At 41.4% G+C, this 21,052-nt stretch overlaps 1 protein-coding gene across 3 annotated transcripts in view; it reads left to right on the plus strand.

The window, feature by feature from the left end:
• The window catches only part of ABCC4 (ATP binding cassette subfamily C member 4 (PEL blood group)), a 265,767-nt gene that overhangs the window by 228,644 nt on the left and 16,071 nt on the right, over positions 1 to 21,052 (plus strand). For all 3 annotated transcript variants that reach the window (XM_040487238.1, XM_040487236.1, XM_040487237.1), the window contains 3 exons: positions 4,552 to 4,641; positions 13,017 to 13,189; positions 13,620 to 13,725. In XM_040487238.1, coding sequence (XP_040343172.1) covers positions 4,552 to 4,641; positions 13,017 to 13,189; positions 13,620 to 13,725 — 369 coding nt within the window. The remainder of the gene's footprint in view (positions 1 to 4,551; positions 4,642 to 13,016; positions 13,190 to 13,619; positions 13,726 to 21,052) is intronic.

Here is a 21,052-nt window from a genome sequence, read left to right on the forward strand (position 1 = left end):
TCTTCATCGTGATTAAACAGATTCGCTTTTTATATTTAATAGACTTTTTAAAATCAAAGCAAAACCTAGATATTTTTTAAGCAGTCCACTGTGCTCCTTTGGTATTTCTATTCCCTGGGTTATCCTCAGTGGGTTGGAAAAGGCTAAGCGAAGCTGTCTCTTTAAGACTTCTTCGTTATTACCTGGTTTTCTTTTCTCTCCTTTTTTTTTCTTCCCTTGTTGAGAACAAAACTCAGAGAGAGAGGAGAGGTGGGTATGCTGTTACTAGTAAAGAAATACAACTGGATTCTAGCCTAATGGAGTCGGCCTTTTGTTTCTGACACTGAAGTCTTCATTAAAGCCCTTGGAACTGCTCCCCAGAGCTCCTGACCTTTCTGTATCGAAAGAGGACTTTACACGACTTAAATTCTTTTTCCTTTGTCGGCAAACAATGTTCTTTTCTTCTGAATATGGATGATGATCGGTTCATTCAGGGGCTACAGGATTTAAAAAAAAGAAAAAAAAGAAATCAAGATTTAAAGCTACTTCAGGTGATTGTCTCATTCTTGCAACTGGGAGACGAGCTGCCCTTAATAAAGGTCCTCGGCTCAGAAATGAAAACGTAGCTGTCAGGACGCATGGAACCAGCAGCCGCTCTGGAGGATATATTTTAGTAGAGGGCGGTTTCCTGGTTGGGGGCTGGAGTGATTAGGGTACAGTAAAGTGTTGTGCTTTCTCTGCCTGGTTTGTAACCACTTGTATGGTTTTTGTCTTGGACCAGGGTCGTTTTAAGCTTCTGAAGGTTAGTGGGTAGGGTTTCTTTTTGGGATAATGAGAGGTTTGTCTTCCAGTAGCATACACAAAAGGGCTAACAAGACCATGGTTCTCAGTCTCCCCGTTGTGTTGAGGGATTATCAATTTACTACGCCAAATGCTTTGATTCAGAGGTGGCCATTTTGGGTCACATGGCTGATACGAACTTGTGGTATGTTTGTAACAAAGGAAAAAATTGCTGAACATGACACAAAAGATAAAAAGAAAAAAAAAGTCAACTTGAAACTGATAAAAAAAAAACAACAACCAGGTTTGATACTAATGTTTCAGTTAAAATATTACCCCAAACAAAAACATTGGTTTACCTAACCATAGCATGCCAGCTAACTCTTATTAAATGAGGTTTAATTGTGTACCTTCAGAAAAATATATACTTAGGCTAATATATGTAGTGTATATGTTTACATGAAGGTTGTATGTCCTACCATAAATCTCTGCACTGAAATGTTCTGCCTGCAAACATTTTTTACAACACTTATTCATTGTAAGATTAGTTTATTAACTTCAATTGCTTGGAGGTGGGTACTTTAAATAATAGTATCTATCAGAAATGATAATTAATTTGACCCTTATCTGCTCTTGCAGTGTGTGTCTCCTGTGAATACTTTTATTACCTTTTGAAGATAATATAGTGGTTTCTTACTTGGCAAGTGGATAAAAGCGGAATAGATAGAAACCAAAACGAGCACCATGCATAAAGCACACGGGCATGGTAAAACAGACACTGTTAACAAATTGCCTGCTGCTTTTAAAGAAAAAGGCAGCTTCATTCAGCTCATCTTTTAATAAATCATTCTCTTCATTCAAGTTTTGATCGAAATTGTGCTCATTTTGAAATACATCTTTGGCATGTCATAACAGAAAAAAATATTCTAGTTTACTGAACTACTTTGTTCTAATAGCTGCTAACTAAACATGAGCAGTCGCCTACTGTATCCCTTTAGGTTAATGTATGGATTTAAGTGGGGACCCTTCTTGCATTGGGAAATGCTGAAAATGTAACTTTTTCTATTTATGATAGCAGTGACTTGCTGATAATTAGCAGGGCCTCCTTAAGGCCTACAGATAGCTGAGGTCTCTGTTTAAAACTCAGCATAAAGCTGCTGCAGTCTCAGCATCAGAGTGAGCAACTTCGATCTCGGCAACAAATCCCACATTAGTGCCCCAGTCTTTGGAGAGATGGATCCATTTCAGGAACTTTCCCAAAGAGAAAAAGGTGAAGGGGGTGACGAGAGGGACCCTTCCTGTTAATGAAGTAGGCGATCGAACTTTAAACGTGTGCTCCTGTGCCTGTCCTGTTGAACCACCCAAACCGTGGCTCCCAAATGGGCAGATACAGGGCCTTTTCATCGTTTCACAAAGGAAGAAAGGTCTGTCTTTTAACAACAAGGCAGTTTTTTGGTAGGTGAGCTTAGGTAACACTTCCATAGAGTGTACTTTGGAAGCCTGGTGGACACTTTTTCCTAGACTTCTTACCGGATGTGCATTTGCGCTGTGACAGGCACATGAAGGCCAACAGGTCATGTAAACCTGGATAGGCTCGTGGTTGCTATGAGCAGAGACCACCTCCCACTTCTTTCACTGGCTTGAAGCCCATCCCTTAGCCTGTTCTCTTTCAGCCCCTTCATCTCCTTAACCACCAGTCCTCAGAGTCTCTCAGCTTGGGCCCCAGAGTGGATACTGCCCATGGTTCAGAGCCTTGGCGGGACGGGGCAGAGCATCAGGAAGTGAGGAAGGTTGGGTAGCAGCCCTCCCCCATCTGGCCCTGTCGTTTTTATAAACCTCAGAGAATCAGCTGGAGGAGGAGACGCATTGGCCTTGATGGACTCTTTGAGTTGATAATTACAAAGTAAGATCAAGTAGAATCTGAAGAATTTCTGAAGTAGGATGAATGAAGAATTTAAAATCCCAAATAGAATGATGATTATTCCCCTGACAAGGAACTCTTACTGTTGCTTAAATTGTTGTTCAGTCTTTGGTCCTAAGTTCAGTAGTTTTAGGGTAGACTATTTATTTATTTATGACAGTGAAAATTTTCTTTTATGAAGCTTTGCATATAAAATCGTGCCCCAAAATTAAAATAGTAGAAAGATAAAATAAGTATTGCAGTAGATAATAGGAAAAAGGGTGCTGTATTGGGTTGAATTGTGGTTCCTCCAAAGATATGTCCAAGTCCTAACCCCTGGTACCGTGGTCTTTGGAGGTGTAATTAAGTGAAGGATCTCAAGATTGACTGGGTGATGCGTATATCCCATGATAAGTGTCCTTATAAGAAGAGGAGAAAAACACAGATGCAGCAGGGAGAAGGCTTATGAGAAAGTTAAGTGTGACTTTTAACTGGGGTCTTGGGATCGTGCAGTTCAGTAATTTATTTTTGAAACATTGAATGACCAGTGATTTTTCAGTGCTTTTGGGGCATATTGGCCACTTACTTTATAAAAATGATGTGTCCTTTTTAAATGTCTTTCAATATTTGGAATTTGCCTTCAGGCATGCACATTTTTTTGGTGGCACACATCTCTGTCTTCTGCATCCATTTGTCCCTCCTCAGTCTTAAAATTGAGACCATAGGAAAAGATGGTCCAGGAGGCTCTCTGAGTGTCATTCTTCTTCACGGCTTGAGAAAAGTTTACCTTCTTAGTCCTCTCAGGCTTTTGAGAAGAGAGGAGGAATAGTCCAGCCCCAAGGTCAGGCAAGATTTGAGGCTGGCGATTCCCTCGAGCCGTGCTTGGATGCCTGTGGAAGAGTCCAGTCTTCTCTGATTCCCCCATCTGTGTACATCTCGGTGCTGTACCACCACCTCTAGTGTCTGCTGTCCGTGTTCTTACGGCCTGGGTTATCAGAGCCTTCCAGAAGAAAACGTTAATGGCCTACCTAAGGTTATGCACCAGATTCTCTCCTGAAACCCAGAAGGAGGCATATATTGCAAGAGTAATTTAATTGTGGCTCCTCCTGAAGCACATGAATAGGAAGAGCTATTTAAATTAAAATCATTTTATTATGACGCACGTCACAATGGGTTTCAGGTTATCCTCCCCTTGCAGTTAATAACGAGGTTCTGTGAGGCATGTAATCCTGATGCACAGACAAGATAATGTGGGGATTAGCTGATGCAAAACCATAGGCATCTCCTTGAGAATAAAGGCGCCACTGGGCCCATTAGTTTACATTCTCTTTGGACAAAAAACTGGATGTCCCCTTTGCACATGGGGACAGATTCCCAATCCAAGAAAACTCTTCTACCGAAGGAGGAAATATCCTGGCTTCTTCATCAGTGCAAATGGGAACATACTTGAGAGTTTGCTTTGAGTCACAAATGTCAACTAATCGTCCTGTTGGTGTTTTCCAGTGTCACACCAGGATTGATAATAAACTCACATCTCTTGATGTAAAGCCTCTCAAATAATTATATCCTTGTTTTTCCTGTTTAAGCAGATATTACTAGGAGAGCATTTTCAAAACCCAAACCTTCATTTCTCTTCTTCAGTTTCTTCTTAAGACGACACACTTCAGCAGTTTCTTCTGTTAGTGTTCAGTGGTCCGGAAGACACTGGGGGTCAAACTTTGTAGGATGGAAAATTAATAGATATACTATTGTGTAAACAGGCATCTGCAACCTTCGTGTTAACGATTATAGTGAATTCTGGTTTTTATATTTTAATTCTGTTTTGGAATTTAGCATCGAAATAAAATGAAAAGAGGCTACAGTAATAACATTCACTATTCTGGAATATTTAGGAACCTGTTTTATTCACTGGAACAATGAGGAAAAATCTGGATCCCTTTAATGAACATACGGACGAGGAACTGTGGAGTGCCTTAACAGAGGTAACTTATAAAATGCAATTATTGGGGCGCCTGGGTGGCGCAGTCGGTTAAGCGTCCGACTTCAGCCAGGTCACGATCTCGCGGTCCGTGAGTTCGAGCCCCGCGTCGGGCTCTGGGCTGATGGCTCAGAGCCTGGAGCCTGTTTCCAGTTCTGTGTCTCTCTCTCTCTCTGCCCCTCCCCCGTTCATGCTCTGTCTCTCTCTGTCCCAAAAATAAATAAATGTTGAAAAAAAAAAAAATTAAAAAAAAAAAAATAAAAATAAAATGCAATTATTGTAAACTCGTTACCATCAGTATATATGTACGTACTTCTGGAACATTGCAGGTAGTTACTGGGAACTTAACTGGTTTAACTGACTGTTGACCACCCAGGAGAACATTGATGACGTGGATATACTTAAAATGTATGTATTGATGATGATGCGAACCAAAAGTGTCTCATGTTTTCACGGTTAACTTTCTTCCTAGAATGCAAAGCAACTAGATACGTATCTTACTCGTCTTCAGCAAAGCTTGAGGTTATATTTATGGATTCAAGTTTTGGTGGCCAGTTAGCCTGCAACGTATATTTCACTTCTCTGTTCTTAGGGGGCACCCACTAAATAGAGACCATCATAGTTTTTCATTATTAACTGAAAGATAAATGAGCTCATCCTAATGAAATGCTTTGAAGTTTTATAAGAAAGTGTTTGTAAAGGTAAATAATACAGCTAGAATGTGTAATAATTATTTTTGACAAATGTGTCATTTTAATGCTGCTGAGTAAATGTAGGTAACAGGACCCCGGAACTTTTGCTAAGTTTTTATACCGATATATTCATCTCTAGAGGATTTTCTATTATTTGTGCAGTGTTTCCATTTGGACCATCTCTTTGAAATTCCCTGCCCTTGCATGGAAGGGCATGGAAGGATACCGGCTGTTAAGATGCTGTTGGTTTGTATATTTTAACACTAATCGTTCTGTGTATTTGCCCTCATTCTGCAATTGATTCCAAGCTCCCGGAAGTCAGAAACCACATCATACTTCCAAATCTTGGACTTCTAATCCCTCATGGGACCTAGCTCAGTCTTTTGCTTTTAAAAAGTCAGCCCTTAAGGGGCACCTGGGTGGTTCCGTCAGTTCAGCGTCCAACTCTTGATTTTGGCTCAGGTCACGATCTCACAACTGTGTGCCGACACCGTGGAGCCTGCTTGAGATTCTCTCTCCCTTTCACTCTGCTCCTTTCCTGTTCTGTCCCTCTCTCTCAAAAATAAATAAATAAACATTTAAAAAGTACCTAATAAATAGGTACTAAATATTTGATCTTTTCTTTTTGGGAACGTGTGGCTTATTTCTTTTTAAAAAAAATCTCACAGATCCCAGTGACTGATCACTCACATTGTGGTTGTTTTGCCTCAGTGTGTTTGTCATTTAGTGTCACCCTTCCAGGGAACACTCTGAAATCTTTCAGTTTATAGGTGAGCTGTGACTGTGAGCGGGGAGAGTTGAAAGCTTGACGGTTTCCTGCCAGTAATTCTGGTTTCTGAAGGCATGTCAGTGCTGAGTCTTTACACACCCACCCTGCTTTCCAGTAACTGAAGGGATTTTGTTTGCCTAAATTGGGCCGAATACTTCACCTTGTCCTTCCTACTTGAAAGCACTTGATCTCTGATTTCAGTTAAGTTTGTGAGTCTTTCTCCAGTGAAATTCTAGAAGAGGAGGTGTGTAGAACAACAGTTAGCCATCAAACCTAGGGAAAAATAGGACGATCCACTGCTCTTGAACTCCTGTGATAAACTTAATGGTGTAATTGTGGCACACCTCAATAAAACAGGAATTACTGGCAAATCATTTTTCTCTTTGTTTCAGAGCTTGAGATCCCTCCTCATAGATTCCCAGATAGTAAAATTACTCTAGAAACACATGGTCCCAGGACCATGAAGAAATGTTAATTAGGTGACCAACCATATAAAATCTTAGAACTTTGATCATCACTTGTATTTCATCTTCTTTCTTCTGCCAAAATTAAAATAAAATTTAGTAGCCTGCTAGAATTCTAAAAGTAACGTGTTGCAAGTGGTAACGGTAAGATTTACCTTTATTTTCAACTGCATTTGGAACTTCCTATAAATAGGAATAAACATGATGGTTTAACAAAGCGAAGTGAGTGTTTTTCGCGTGTTGCTTATGCAGCTGACCTTGTTGCTTCGGCGCTACCTCTCAGAGTGAGAAGTCATGCCGGAGTTGTATTGCTCTAGGAATTGTTTCTTCGTGACGTGTGTATGTTTTTCAACGAAAGGTGTGGCAGATTTTCTTAAAACTTGGATATATCATTGTATTTTACAGTACGATTCCATCTGTTTCAAGCATATATAGATTCTGGAACATGTACCTGATGAAGGCACCAAAACATAAACCTTGCTTATTTGGGGAGTAATGATAAGTGATTTTTTTTTTTCTTTTCCTCTTTGACTTTTCTGAATTCTCCAGATTTTCTCTCATGCACCTTATTGCTTTTATCATCTGGATCATACTCCTGGCAGCTGAAATGCAATAGACCTTTTCACAGTCATTGTAAAGGTTTCATGAGCCTGCTCAGGGAGGTTGGGATCATTCTGTAGTAGGTCAGGGACTCTTCACCTGGATTCCTTAGAATCTCCAGGCCTTTACACTATGGAATAAGAATCTTCCCTAAAAATTGTACCCATGGTGTAGTGTATGTGCATTTACCTGGAGAGACGCCATACAGAGGATTCAGCATACAAGTCTAGTGCCATTCACATTCTTTTGGATTTATCCTGTTCAGTCTACCCATCGTCTCCGTGGCTTGCTGCGTCCCTTTACATCTGAACCTGAGCATCATAACCAGTCCTGCTCTTTAACAGATGGCAGGAGACCTGGTATCTTTGGCAGCTCCCTATAAGGTGGACTGAACACCCTGGTCAGCTGATCTACAAGTGATGCCAAACTGGAAACTGGAGCCCAAGTTCACAGGGTCGGCTTGAGAGCCAGTAAGAGAGCACTACTATTTTCTCTTCTTTAAGAACTTGAATTAAAAGGAAAAGATGCTTTTTTTTTTTTTTTTTTTAAGTCTTCTTAGCTGTGTTTTCTCCTCCTCTCTTGGATGAGTTGGGTGTTCAGAAGGGAGACAGTTGGCCATCTCATCCAGGCTCTTTTTTCATATATTGACAAATAGCCATAAACCAAAGAAAGTTCATTAGAAATTAGTAGCGGTAAGGGCACTTGCAAAGCACCAGCAGTTCCTAAATATAAGTAATGACTAGAAATGAAGCAGTGTATTAGTCAAGGGGCAAAAGATCATACTAGATAAAACTCAGAAATTCAGCGGTATGTTACTTCTTAAAAAAAAAAAAAAAAAAAAACCGCTTTAATACTGGGATATGTGACCAAGAATATGGTACATTGGGGCACCTGGGTGGCTCATTTGGTTAAGCATCCATCTCTTGATTTCGACTCGGGTCATGATCTCACAGTTCATGGGTTCAAGCCCTGCGTCAGGTTCTTTGTTGATGGTGTGGAGCCTGCTTGGCATTCTGTCTCCCTCTCTCTCTGCCCCTCCCCTGCTCATGCATGCGCGCGCTCTCTCTCTCTCTCTCTCTCTCTCTCTCTCTCTCTCTCTTTTCTTTCAAAATAAATGAACAAACATTAAAAAAATTTTGTTTTTAAGAACATGGTACATCATGTCAGAACTGTGGAGAAACCATCTAGTTACGTTCAACACTGATGGTATCTCTATTAGAATACAGGTACATCTCATTATACAGGAAGCCAAGACCAAGAACTCTGAGCATCAGCAGTGTATACATGGGGAAATGTAATTCAGCTCTTGCTTTCCTGACATGTTGCATTTGCAGTTTCCCCTGGGCCATGTATTTTGGTCAGTGGGCTCCCCCTTTACTTCATTTACTCTTGGCTTTGTTCTAGCAAAAGCCCTTGTCCACCTGTTGATTGCATTTCAGTGTCTCTCTTCTCTTTCTAGCCCACATCAGCCTTTCTTCTTTGAAAAGTCAGAAAGTTCCATGGAACGTGGAGATCATTGGACATCTGTGTTAACCTCCTGTGAGGGTGCTGGCACCTGGTGGATTCAGTACACGTAGTATATGATGATGGAAATGGGTGTCTTATGAATTCAGTTTATTATTTTCAATTTTGCTGTAATTAATTATTTTCCTAAGCTTAAAAATCTGAAGTACTCTATACTAAGTCATTTTGAATACCATTATTTGACCTGTTTTCCTTAAACTATAATTTTTTTAATTAAATGCTTTGTACACTTTAAAATATTTCTTAATATTTATTTTTGAGAGAGAGAGAGAGACAGAGCATGAGTAAAGGAGAGGCAGAGAGAGAGGGAGACACAGAATCCGAAGCAGGCTCCAGGCTCTGAGTTGTCAATACAGAGCCTGACGCGAGGCTTGAACTCATGAAAACTGTGAGATCATGACCTGAGCCGAAGTCGGATGCTTAACCAACTGAGCCACCCAAGCGCCCCATATGCTTTGTACATTTTAAAGTACAACATTATGATATCTTGAAGGTACATAGTTGTAAAGAATACATTTCTTTTACAGTGACATTTAGTAAGAAAATAGTATTGTATAGATAATCTATATGGATATATTTTCCAATTTTTATAGGAACACATGTCACAAAATGGGATACACTTGTGGCTTCTTTCACACATCCAACAAGTACTCTTCAAGACTTTTTAGAGAGGCATCCTTATAGATTCTAGAACCCCTCCAGTCATTAAAAGAGACAGTAACTCTCTTGGAGTAAATCTCAGGGAGAAGATGGAAAATAAAGCCAATGCATATGTAATCAAGCTTCTGTGCTGATACAGGTGAAGAAGAAAAGTAAAGCAGAACATGAAGGGATGGTAACTGACCACATTATGGATAGATGATACCTATTGATCTCTTAGTTTGTATCAAACACTGTTGGAAACCCTACACATACTGACTCGTTTTCTATCCCAATGTTAGAAGGTAGACACCTTTGGAATTATTACAGTTTTATTTAAAGGTCAAGAAGTTAAGATAGAGAAAGTTCAGGAACTTGCCCAGTTGACAGTACTCATGCCTAGGCAGTCTGGCTTCAAGGTCCCAATTTTTTATCTAAAAAATTTCAGGGGCACCTGGGTGGCTCAGTCGGTTAAGCATCCAACTCTTGATTTTGGCTCAGGTCATGATGTCACAGTTCATGAGATCGAGCCCCATGTCACTGACAGCACAGGGCCTGCTTGAGATTCTCTTTCTCAAAAATAAACAAACTTCCCCACTCGTGTGCGCACTCTCTCTCAATAATAACCTTTAAAATAAAATAAAAAACGTTAAATCACAAGAGAGTAGAAGTAATAGTATCATGAACACACATGTACCCTTCACCTAGATTCACTGGTTAATATATTGCCACATTTGCTTCCTCTTTTCTGCAGTCTCTGTGGTGCTCAACTGCTGGAAAACAAATTGCAGAAATTTTCATTATAAGTTGCAATTCACCCTTAGATACATAAATATATACCTTATAAGATTAAGGACATCCTCCTACATAATCCTTATCTCACTCAAATGGAACGGTAATATTCTATCAGATAGGTTTTCGGATTCTCCAGTTGTAACTCCCACTTCCTGTGTTCTGCCTCTCTCGCCTTTTTCTCGGTTCTAGTACTTAATTATAACTTGAATGTGTGAAAACACTACAGAGGGCCTTCATGTTTGTATCATTCTTCTAATCAACCCTGATTCATAAATGAAGAAATGTGTGTCTCAGAAAAGCCTGTTTTCTGGGAAACCTGTTTATTCTTCTTCAGGCAGATATGGGCAACCCAAAGGAGGATCAAAAACCAGACTAGTGGTGAGCTGTCATCTGAGTCAGGAGCAAGCATGAGGTTCTTTCTTCAAAGTCAGGCTTATACAAGTATTACAAAAGTCAGCTCAGAAGGCAGAGCTGATAAAAGCCTTGGTCAGTTCCATCACCTGGGCTATAGATTGATGAATGGGTGTCATAAAAAGAATCACCCATGAGCCCTCCTACTTGTAGTGGAAGAGGTTGACTAAAGGGACATCTTCCACTTCATAATTTTCAGTGCAAGGACTGGCCCCCACCACCCAGATCTTCCTCTTTAGATTTTATGTACCTTTCATGATAATGCTGGGTACCAATACTGTATTTAATCCTAACTCACATTGCCCATTTCTGGGGATTGGACTTTGATCAAAAGCACAATAATCCCATTCACAGAAGTACTTTCAGCATTTAGGATGTTGTAAAACCACTGCTCACTCACCCTTGTGTTTTGTCATTTGACATTGTAGTTCTGTGTCCCTGCTTATTGGCCATCACCCTTTCATCCGTTGGTCTCTTAATTTGAAACGTATTTACTCTCTGTTCTTTAACTCCCTAGTGGAGCCTGAGTTTGGTCTTATTCTATAAAATTTTCCCAAACGAGTATTCATTGAGCTGAGCTCTACCACTGTGTGGTTTCAGTTTATCTTTGGTGTTTAAAAATAAAAGTTTGTGGGGCGCCTGGGTGGCGCAGTCGGTTAAGCGTCCGACTTCAGCCAGGTCACGATCTCTCGGTCCGTGAGTTCGAGCCCCGCATCAGGCTCTGGGCTGATGGCTCAGAGCCTGGAGCCTGTTTCCAATTCTGTGTCTCCCTCTCTCTCTGCTCCTCCCCCGTTCATGCTCTGTCTCTCTCTGTCCCAAAAATAAATAAACGTTGAAAAAAAAATTTTTTTTTAAATAAAAAAATAAAAATAAAAGTTTGTTTTTTGGAACTTACAGTTTTATGAAGATGGATTAATATAAGCACTATCTAAACTCATAGTCTGGGGGAAATAAGATGTGATGTTGTGCCCTATTTTTCATGAGTTTTCATTGACTGCAAAACATTTACGAGATTGAAGTAAATGAACTTGACTGGTCTAGCAGAATGGATTAAATTTGGGAAAGAGCCATCCCCCAAATAGGTTCCAGGTTTGCTAATATATGAGCTGTGGTTTGCCATTGTTTAATTTTTTTTTTTAACTTTAAAACCTTCCAAAATGGTAAAGTGCTGACAAGATGATACCTTTAGAGAACCTTGCGTCTTGCAATAATTAAAATTTTTTTTTCTTCTCTTTAGTGTACTAACTCCTATACAAAATGTATTTTGGGAAGCTTGACTCAACCGTAACAATCCTTTTAACTTTTTTAAATGTTTAGACTACATTGAGAAAAATGGCTTCATTTTTTGAGCGATTTCCTCAATTAATCCCAAGGGGGAGGTTCCTCGTGGGCATCATGTGGCAGGGATGGGGGACACTGAGATGATTTCTTTTCACGAACTTTATTGAGAAATAATTTTACATGCCAGAAAATCCCCTCATTATAAGTGTGATTCAGTGATTTGGGTAAATTTGTAGTTAATCATCATAGCAGTCCAGTGTTAGGACATTTCTGTCACCATCCCAAAATTCCCTCTTCTCTGTTTACAGTTAACCCTCTGCCCCAAGCAACCACTGTTTTTTGCTTTTTGTCTTTGTAAATTCCTACTGTTACCTTGTATCTAAAAATTATGAAGGAACATTATTAATTATTCCGTATTTTACTTTGAGAATAGCATTATTTAACATAGTACATATTTCTCAATGCATGAACAGATGATGCCTGCTGATGGCAACAGAGAAGAGTCTTGATTCCCATTAAGCTTGTGCTCCTGGGGCACCTGAGTGGCTCAGTCGGTTGGGCTTCTGACTCTTGGTTTCAGCACAGGTCATGATCTCACAGTTTGTGAGTTTGAACCCCACTCCGGGCTCTGCGTTGACATTAGGAAGCCTGCTTGGGATTCTCTCTGTCTCTGCTCCTCTCTCTGTCTCTACCCTGCTTGCGGGTTCTCTCTCTCTCAAAATAAATAAACCTAAATTTTTTTTTAAATAAAACAAAATAATTAAAAGTAAACAGGGGCACCTGGGTGGCTCAGACAGTTAGCATCCGACTTCAGCGCAGGTCATGATCTCACAGTCTGTGAGTTCGAGCCCCGTGTCGGGCTCTGTGCTGACAGCTCAGAGCCTGGAGCCTGCTTTAGATTCTGTGTCTCCCTCTCTTTCTGCCCCTCCCCTGCTCATTGTCTGTCTCTCTCTGTCTCAAAAATAAATAAAAACATTAAAAAATTTTTTTTTTAAATTCATGTGCTCCTAAGTCAGAGAATAGTTCTGGCCTGAGTTGACACAACCATCTTTAAGTAGACAGAAATTAGAAGTAACTGTCCCATTCACGTGACTGGACATGTAAGATGTGTAAGAAGAACTAGAACTTCAGAGCTCTTGTGTCTAGTGGGCTTGTCTGTGTCAGTACTACTTCGTTTAGGAAGAAGTCCTTTCTGCATCCACAGGTGCAGCTTAAAGAATGCATCGAAGATCTTCCTGGCAAATTGGACACCCAATTAGCAGAATCAGGATCGAACTTCAGTGTCGGACAGAGGCAGTTGGTGTGCCTCGCGAGAGCCATCCTCAGGAAAAATCGAATATTGATCATTGATGAAGCAACGGCAAATGTGGATGTGAGGTACAGAACCGGGGTCCATGAACCTTGGAATCCAAACTTTAAATGTGGTAAATGGGAAACATTAAATGATGCTGAGAAGTGTTTCCAGGTACTCTCTTTGTCCCAGAGATATCATTGGTAATGTTGATTTTGGAAAGCAGAAGAAACCAAAAAGAAGTTATACGGTGATAACGATATTATTAGTCATCCTAAGACAGCTAGATTTCCTCAGTGCTACTCTTGATAGTTTCAAACAAGTGGAGGGAAGCATATTTAACATCGTCATATGCAAAACAGGAAACTTCTGAATAGGTTTTCTTATACTCAGTTTTTTAAGAACTATCTCATGTTTTTGATTTTTAAAAACATTATGAAAATGTCATGATTGTTTTAGGGCTTAAGTCTGCTTCTCCTGTCTTTACTGAACTAAATCCAACTTTTTTGGTTCCAGAACTGACGAGTTAATACAAAAAAAAATCCGTGAGAAATTTGCCCAGTGCACTGTGCTGACCATTGCACACAGGTTGAACACCATTATTGACAGCGACAAGATAATGGTAAGACCCTCACCTGTGACTTTTCAGTTTTTTCCATTTATGTTCAGTTTTTCAGCTTAACCTTCCTTATACAACCTGGTAGAAACCTCTAATAAGTTCATTTTCTGTTAATTTTTCCTCTCATTCCTGATAGTGACTCAGGTACTTAACTATACCTTCAGAATGTGCTATTAAATAAACTAATGATTTCATATTTGCATATTAAAAGTTTATTTGAATTGTCCTTTTCTTTTAACATGGCCAACCATGAAAATCTTTCAAATTCAAGATCTGGCCTCTTCTTACAGAGGGATAAAATAGTACTCCTCACCATGTCACAGTTGTTTCAGTATTTTGGATTCTCTTAATCAAAAAGTTACCGTTTCATTTAGGCTGCCAGGATGTTATTGGGTAAGTTGCAGAATTTCTTGTCTGTCGGGATGTTCACAAGATGCACTGACAAAGGGGAGTCTATGAGGGGAGAAGCCGTAGTCAGAAACACAAAGTATTTCAACAGAAAGGATTTAATGTAGGAATTGGAAGGCTGGAAAAGTGGAAGAGAAAAACTGGGGTAATGATTTTAGGAAGCAGGTACTGAGCCCCAAGACAGATCTCTAGACCTGAGAACTCAGAGGAAAGACCCTAAAGACTCATGCTCAGACCTCCAAGGAGAGTCACTGCCCAGCTGCTGGTTACATTTGTGAGGGACTACAGTGAGACTAGTTCTCAATGTGTGTTCTAATGGAAGAAGGGGGATGGTGCCAGGTCCTGGGCCCCAGGTGATGTTGCAGGAACAACATAGGCCATGGCGACCATTTGCTCTGTGTCTCACCTTCAACACCCCCTTCCCCAAGTGCCCCCTGCTGGTGGAACCCAACAGAGCACCAGCTGGCCAAAGCTCTCTGGAATGTGGTTTGCAGAAAGCAAATGAGCTGAGAGTGTAGGAAAAATGGTGGATCTGGGGCTGAGACTAGGTGACCAAGCAGCAGGTCTCTTACACAGCACAGCCAGGGACTACACACAAGGCTGGCTTCAAGCTTTGGTCTCTGGAAATCTGTCCAATATCTGCCAGGTTTGATTGGCTTTTTCTTTCTCTTTCTTAGTAATTCAGTCCTTCCTTCCTTTTCTTTTATCCTCCCTCCCTTTTCTCTCACCCTATCCTCCTATATTTTTTCTTCTCTTTTCCCTCTTTCGCTTGCTTAGTTTCAGTTATCTTAGGATGTGGTTTTATGAAATGATAAGGAGGACATGCCTCAAAGGAAAACCCTTTGGCTACAAACAAGCCCAAGGAATGCATGTATTATTTTCAGGGTAATTCCCAGTCCATGGCAACAGGCTGATTTTCACCTGTCTCATGGATGCTGACTGTTGTTACCAGACACCACAGTATCTGGTGGTGCTTTGATTAGTGGTGAGGAAGTAAATAAAGAAGGCCTACACAGCGTGTGAGAGGCAACAGATAGGGTTAACCAAGTTTTTGATGATCTGTACTAAACAGGTTAGTAGTCAGTAATAAGCAGTAATATCCAAGCTTCCTTATGTCCAGTGAAAACAGAGCTGTCCCTTTTGAGTCTTTGGGCAGTTTCTGGAATATTCCCTCCCACCCCGTTTCACATGCATTGTCAGATGGGATCGTCAGTGGCAGCAGTGAGAAGATAACCGGACTCTCCACAGTGAAGCGGTGCCTTCAACCTTGGCACTCCCCAGGCCTAGACATTGTGCAGGAATGAGCTCTGATGAGGTTGACGACAGGAGCTGGGTGTTCCCAACCAAAGGGATGCTGTAGGCTTCAGGCAGCATGGCTGGTGTGGACTAGGACACCTAGAACTAGGAAGCAAGCCACTCCAGCAGACTTTTGTGAGTGACCATGTGACATTCCATGATGGCAGGACAGTGACTCTTAGATTCCAGAAACGTTGTGTGGCATTGGTAGCATCCTTATTCCTTCCTTTTGAATGGAAACTGGAAAAATAACCTTTGATTTCTGCTTGCTACCTGTCACTTTGTTCTTGTCTCTCGGCTTTGTATTTCACAGATTGTCCCCAGAAGCCTCCTTTTTCTGCAATAAGTGAATGATGCTAGAATTTTCCCTGTTTGAAGTGCTTTGCCAGGCTTTGGTTGCAGTGGCAGAAAGCTGGCTTGATCTCCAGCTCAGTGAAGAGCACCTTCACATCAAACCTTTGCTCCTAAATGTACCATATAGATTTATTTCGAGGTTTTGGTATTACAACATTTTGGTGGTAGTAGCTTCTTTTTATCATCTCATTCTTAGAAATACTGCCACCTTGGAATGCGGGATCGTTTAGGGAAACAGCAGAGAAGGACAGAATTTGACAGACTCGTCAGTTGGTCATTCCTAAATCTTGTTTTTGGTCATTCCTAAGCCTTACCCATTTGCATTACCCATCAGCATTTGACCCACACATGTGAGCTTAAGTATCCCCTTAACCAGTGCGCCTCATTGCCGTTAGCAAAGTATGTCTGTGTGTTTAATGCTTCCCGTATGAGTATCTCCTGATAAATTTCAAGAAGCTCAGATTTTTCTCTCTGGCCCAGGGGTCTTTGTCCAGATCCTTAATGTGGTTTTGCAAAGCAGTTTACAGCCCCTCCCGTCCTTTCGAACCTGGCCCTGCTGTGTTCTCTTTCTTTCCTTAAAGAGAGAGTTAAAATCGCTTATTAAAACTGTCGGTTGTCTTTTGGTTCAACTGGATGTTGGTGGCTTAGGCTAAGGCACCAGCAGTGGAAATGGTGAGATGGTTGGATTAAGGGCAGATAAACGACGGTGTGATAGGCGGAGCCTGGGGTGTGAGGGAAGGGGCCTGAGATTTGGAGGAGTTGGGGAGACTGAGGGAGAAGTCAGTTTGGAGACAGGAAGCACAGGGTTCATTTTAGAGTCCGTGACCATTGCTAGGAAGGACCTTACTTTCCATGGTGGGCTCTGTGTGTTCCTGTGGGGCTGCTGCTCCCACTCGCAGCTCCAGTGATGAGGGACCTTCAGTCCAGCACCCCACCCCCCCCTGCTGAGAGCTCGTCAGGGACATCACGGGCAGGTGAACTTGGCCACCTGCTTACATCTTGGTCAGAGCTGGTTTTGGTTTGCTGACTCCTTTGACAGGGAATGGCAGGATGAGACCTCAGGGGATCCAAGTGGCACTCATTCCCTAGTTCATCATCGGGGAATCGTCCTCTGTGTTCCATCCACTCCAGGGAGAAGCCTTCTGTTTTATTCTAGAACTTCTGATTACTAGTTGGCTTTTAGTCTAGCAAAACACCATAAATAATGTTCCTTCTTGAACCTTTGATTTTTGGATCAATCTTTTTTTTTTTCTTGCTGGCTTTAGAAATACCCATTTCCTTTCCAAAAGCAAGTGATCATCTGTTCTGTTATTCTGAAAGCTTTAGGGACATAAAGACGAGTCACTCAGCAGCAAGGCCTCCTGCTCCAGAGGGTGACGGTCGCTCATGGAGGGGCTGGGGAAGTGACGGATGCTAATGAAGGGCATAACCACAGCCTTGTCATCGTAAAGTCGTGTAATTGCACGCGCTCACGGTGTAATAATTACATTTTGTTGCACTGGTGAATACTTCTGCACAGAGACGTATGGATATGGTTTTGTTTACTGTAAGTAAATCAAACAAAAGGCTTGTTGGGAAACAACTGTGACCTAATTAATAGCTTTGTTTATGTGTTGGCTCTCCAAAGGGATTTACCCAGTTTTGGTTCATTAAGCGCCATTAATGTGTTAGGCTTAGAATTCTATTTTACAAAGATGTTCTCTCAATTTTAACTTTATTAAACATGATGTAGTCATAATGACAGCTAATTTAATCTTTCTCATTTGCTCAGTTGCCACAAAACAGTGGAGCAAGACAGACAAATTAGAAATCCTCTTTCTCCTAATACTCACCACTGTCTCTGCGTTAAATACAGCTCTTCCCTGTAGTTTTAGGATTAGCTGGTTGCTTGTGACCTGCCGTCTCTTCAGCCAGTGGCACAGCGTTTTTCTCTCGTCTCTGTGTCCCCTCAGTCCTCACTGCACCCCGGACTCTCCCTGGCAGCAGCAGCAAAGGAAACACCGGCAGACATACAGCTGGTGCAACAACACTGTGTCTCTGCTCAGCATTTTCACTCCCAGGACTTAGGGGATCTGGAGAAGGAAAGCCGGGGCTGAGAAACCCAGATTCTACCTCTCTGCTTATGAGCCACCTTACAGTTTTCTAATCTTTACCTCTCATCCTAAACTCAAGCCTCTTTTCGGTAGAGTTTTCCCCAGAGAAATCAAACCCACACACTGCTGTCCCATACCCACCTGGGAGAGCACAAACACACCTCAGAGCTACCCGGAGTTTTATTTAAATTCAATTTTTCACCTTCATGGAACTTTTGATAAGCCTGTATCTCAGAACGTCACAGAAGAGAAAAGGTCCTTAAAAAAAATACACCAGGAGATTTCCACTCATGTTTTCAGAGGGAAAAATAACTAACATGAAGGTTGAAAGCACAATCCGGAAGAAGAAATACTTTGGGAAAGGAGGTGTGTGCTTCCATACAATAGCAGGAATTTGGGCAGCCGCTGTGGCAGTCGCTGTGACCTGGCCTTCATCTTTCCCAAGTCACAATGACTGACCATTTCAAGACCTAAGAAAGGGTTTTGAGTAACACTTGCCACCGTATCTTATCACAGAGAACCTCACAGCCATCCACCTTACCGGTGAGGGACCCAACCCAACTCCCAAGCTTGGAGAACTGTCCCTGTGCCCCTTTGTCTCCAGGCCACGAAAAGCAGATGTCTGAAACTCAGATCTTCCCACTCTGCTTGCTGTTAAGTGGGATCTGCCTCTGTTGCTTATTGCCGATCGAAAACTTCCAGGCATCTCTTTCCTGTTGTCAGGTTTCTTCCACCCTGTCCTGCACACCCCCTCCACACCCGCCTCTCCCTGCAGCCACCCCACCATCACTGATACAGCATCCTGGTGTTTAAAATGGATTAGATTATTTTGCAATGGGTCCATTTAATTTTTATATCTAGGACAGCTCCCTGCCATATCTGCAGATACACAGGCCTGATAAGCACATCTTCATGGAGTTTATGTAACTGACTGACTCATCCAATATAATGGATTTTTCCTTAACCAGCGAGAGCGCGCGAGTGATTTGAGGTTGGCGTTCCTGGAGAGATCCTGGCACCATAGGATTGCTCTCACACCAGTTTGAATGTGTGGTTTCATTTGTAGTTTAACTTGGGTTATAGGGGGCGCAGCGGGAGATCACAGGAGCCTTTTCTTACAGTTACGGAAGATGTTAAAGATAAAAACTCAAAATTATACCTGTTTTTCTGTACGTAAAGAAAATTTGGAGGGGCACCTGTGTGGCTCAGTCGGTTAAGCGTCCGACTCTTGATTTTGGCTCAGGTCATGATCTCAAGGTTCGTGAGATCTCCTGAGGTCTAGCCCCGTGTTGGGCTCTGCGCTGACAGTGTGGAGCCAGCTTGGAATTCTCTGTCTCCTCCTCTCCCTGTCCCTCCCCTGCTTGTGTGTGAGCATGTGTGTGCTTGCTCGCTGTCTCAAACTAAATAAACATTTTTTAAAAATTGGAGTTGCTTTGTGTGCAGTTATCATAAAAGACCTGGAATCTTTGCTCAAACCAGTAAATGTAAAGGCAAAATGTGTACAGTTCTGTTCCAGGACTTTCCTCAGTCTGCGCCCCAAGGGGCTCTGTAGCGCCTGGCCTGAGTCCTGGCAGCTCCACACTCTTGTTTCTGCCAGTGCTTTTTTTTTTTTTCTTCTTGCAGTATAGACACTTGCAGTCTTTCTTCTCTCTCTTAGTACAGGCTCCCTAATATCAGGGGCTGTGGCTTAACTCTCCTGTGCCTCTTCCCCAGCATGTGTCATGATGACACGAATGCACTTAAGCATGCGATAAATGTTTGCTGAACAAATTCAGGAATTAATGAAAGTTTACTTATTTTCCTCAAATGTGTTTTTGCCACATATTACTTGTTCTTTATTAACCCTGAAAGTTTAATAAAATTGGTTTTCTTTTTCTGTGAGTGTCTACCAGGCACACAGTAAATAATGTGAGCCCCAAGTATAATAAAAATGCAGTGGGGAATGTTTACATTTATAGGCATATTTTCTTAAGTTATACCAAGTTAATGTAAGGTATTATACATATAGAAAGGTATCTTAGAAAATTGAAGTTAGGGGCGCCTGGGTGGCTCAGTCGGTTAAGCATCCGATTTCAGCTCTGGTCATGATCTCACAGCTCGTGAGTTCAAGCCCCACATGGGGGGTCTGTACCGACAGCTCAGAGCCTGGAGCCTGCTTCGGATTCTGTGTCTGTCTATCCACCCCTCCCGTATTCACGCGCGCGCGCGCGCGCTCTCTCTCTCTGTCTCGAATAAACATTAGGGAAAAAAAAGAAAATTGAAGTTAAAATTCTCATCTCCCTTATATCGTATCTGATAATAAATAATCTAAATGTCTTTCTCTGGGAACGCACATGGAAAGAATAGGGGTTCGGACCTGTGTTTGAATCCCACTTCCACCATCTACTGATTCCGTAGCCTCAGCTAAGTTACTTAACGCTTCTGCACCCTCAGTCTTCATCTCTGGTTGTGAATTTCTGGACAGAATGTATCTTGCTCATCTTTGAATCTCCTATTCTTAAAACAGTGCTTTGATATTAGGTGTCAGTATTTCCTGGATGGATGGATGGGAGAATGGAGGTTAAGAAGGAAAAAATGATGAATAGGTGGTGGGTGGGAGGGAGGGAGGGAGGGAGGAAGGACATTATGTACCCTGTGTACCTTGAGAATTAACAGCAATGTCTACAAAGCGTGTAGTACAATGAGTGTTCAATCCACAGCTTTTTTCTTCTTTTCCAAATTCAAAAGACCACTATTTTAGTTACGAGGTGACTTTCTAAAATATTATCTTAAGGTAGCCGTTCTTTGTTAAATTGCATTTATACTTAATACTCATAAGGCTCAAAGTATTTTGACCAAAATAAATCTTTTGGTCATTTATATTGTTAACTCTATTGCTTTTTAAGAGCATTAATTTTTGTCTGCCTCTGCCTTTTCAGACACTGGTCAATTCTGAGAACTGCTCATCTAGTGGCATTTGTGTGTTTTTAGACGGTAGGAGAGAAAATGGAAAAATGTGCTGTTCATTCAAATTTGAATAAAGTAGGAAGTTGGACAAGGATGAAATATCAGTAAATAGTTTCATTCCATTAAAAATTACATACAGTCTTGATAGTTGGAGAACTCCTTTTCCACCAGCTCTGGTGATTTTTAAAAGTTGTTGCTTTTGCAGAATATCGCGTTCTTCATTGTATGAAGTA

Source organism: Herpailurus yagouaroundi, unplaced genomic scaffold, assembly GCF_014898765.1.
Source record: "Herpailurus yagouaroundi ecotype Mexico unplaced genomic scaffold, PumYag 164, whole genome shotgun sequence".
NCBI lineage: Eukaryota > Metazoa > Chordata > Mammalia > Carnivora > Felidae > Herpailurus > Herpailurus yagouaroundi.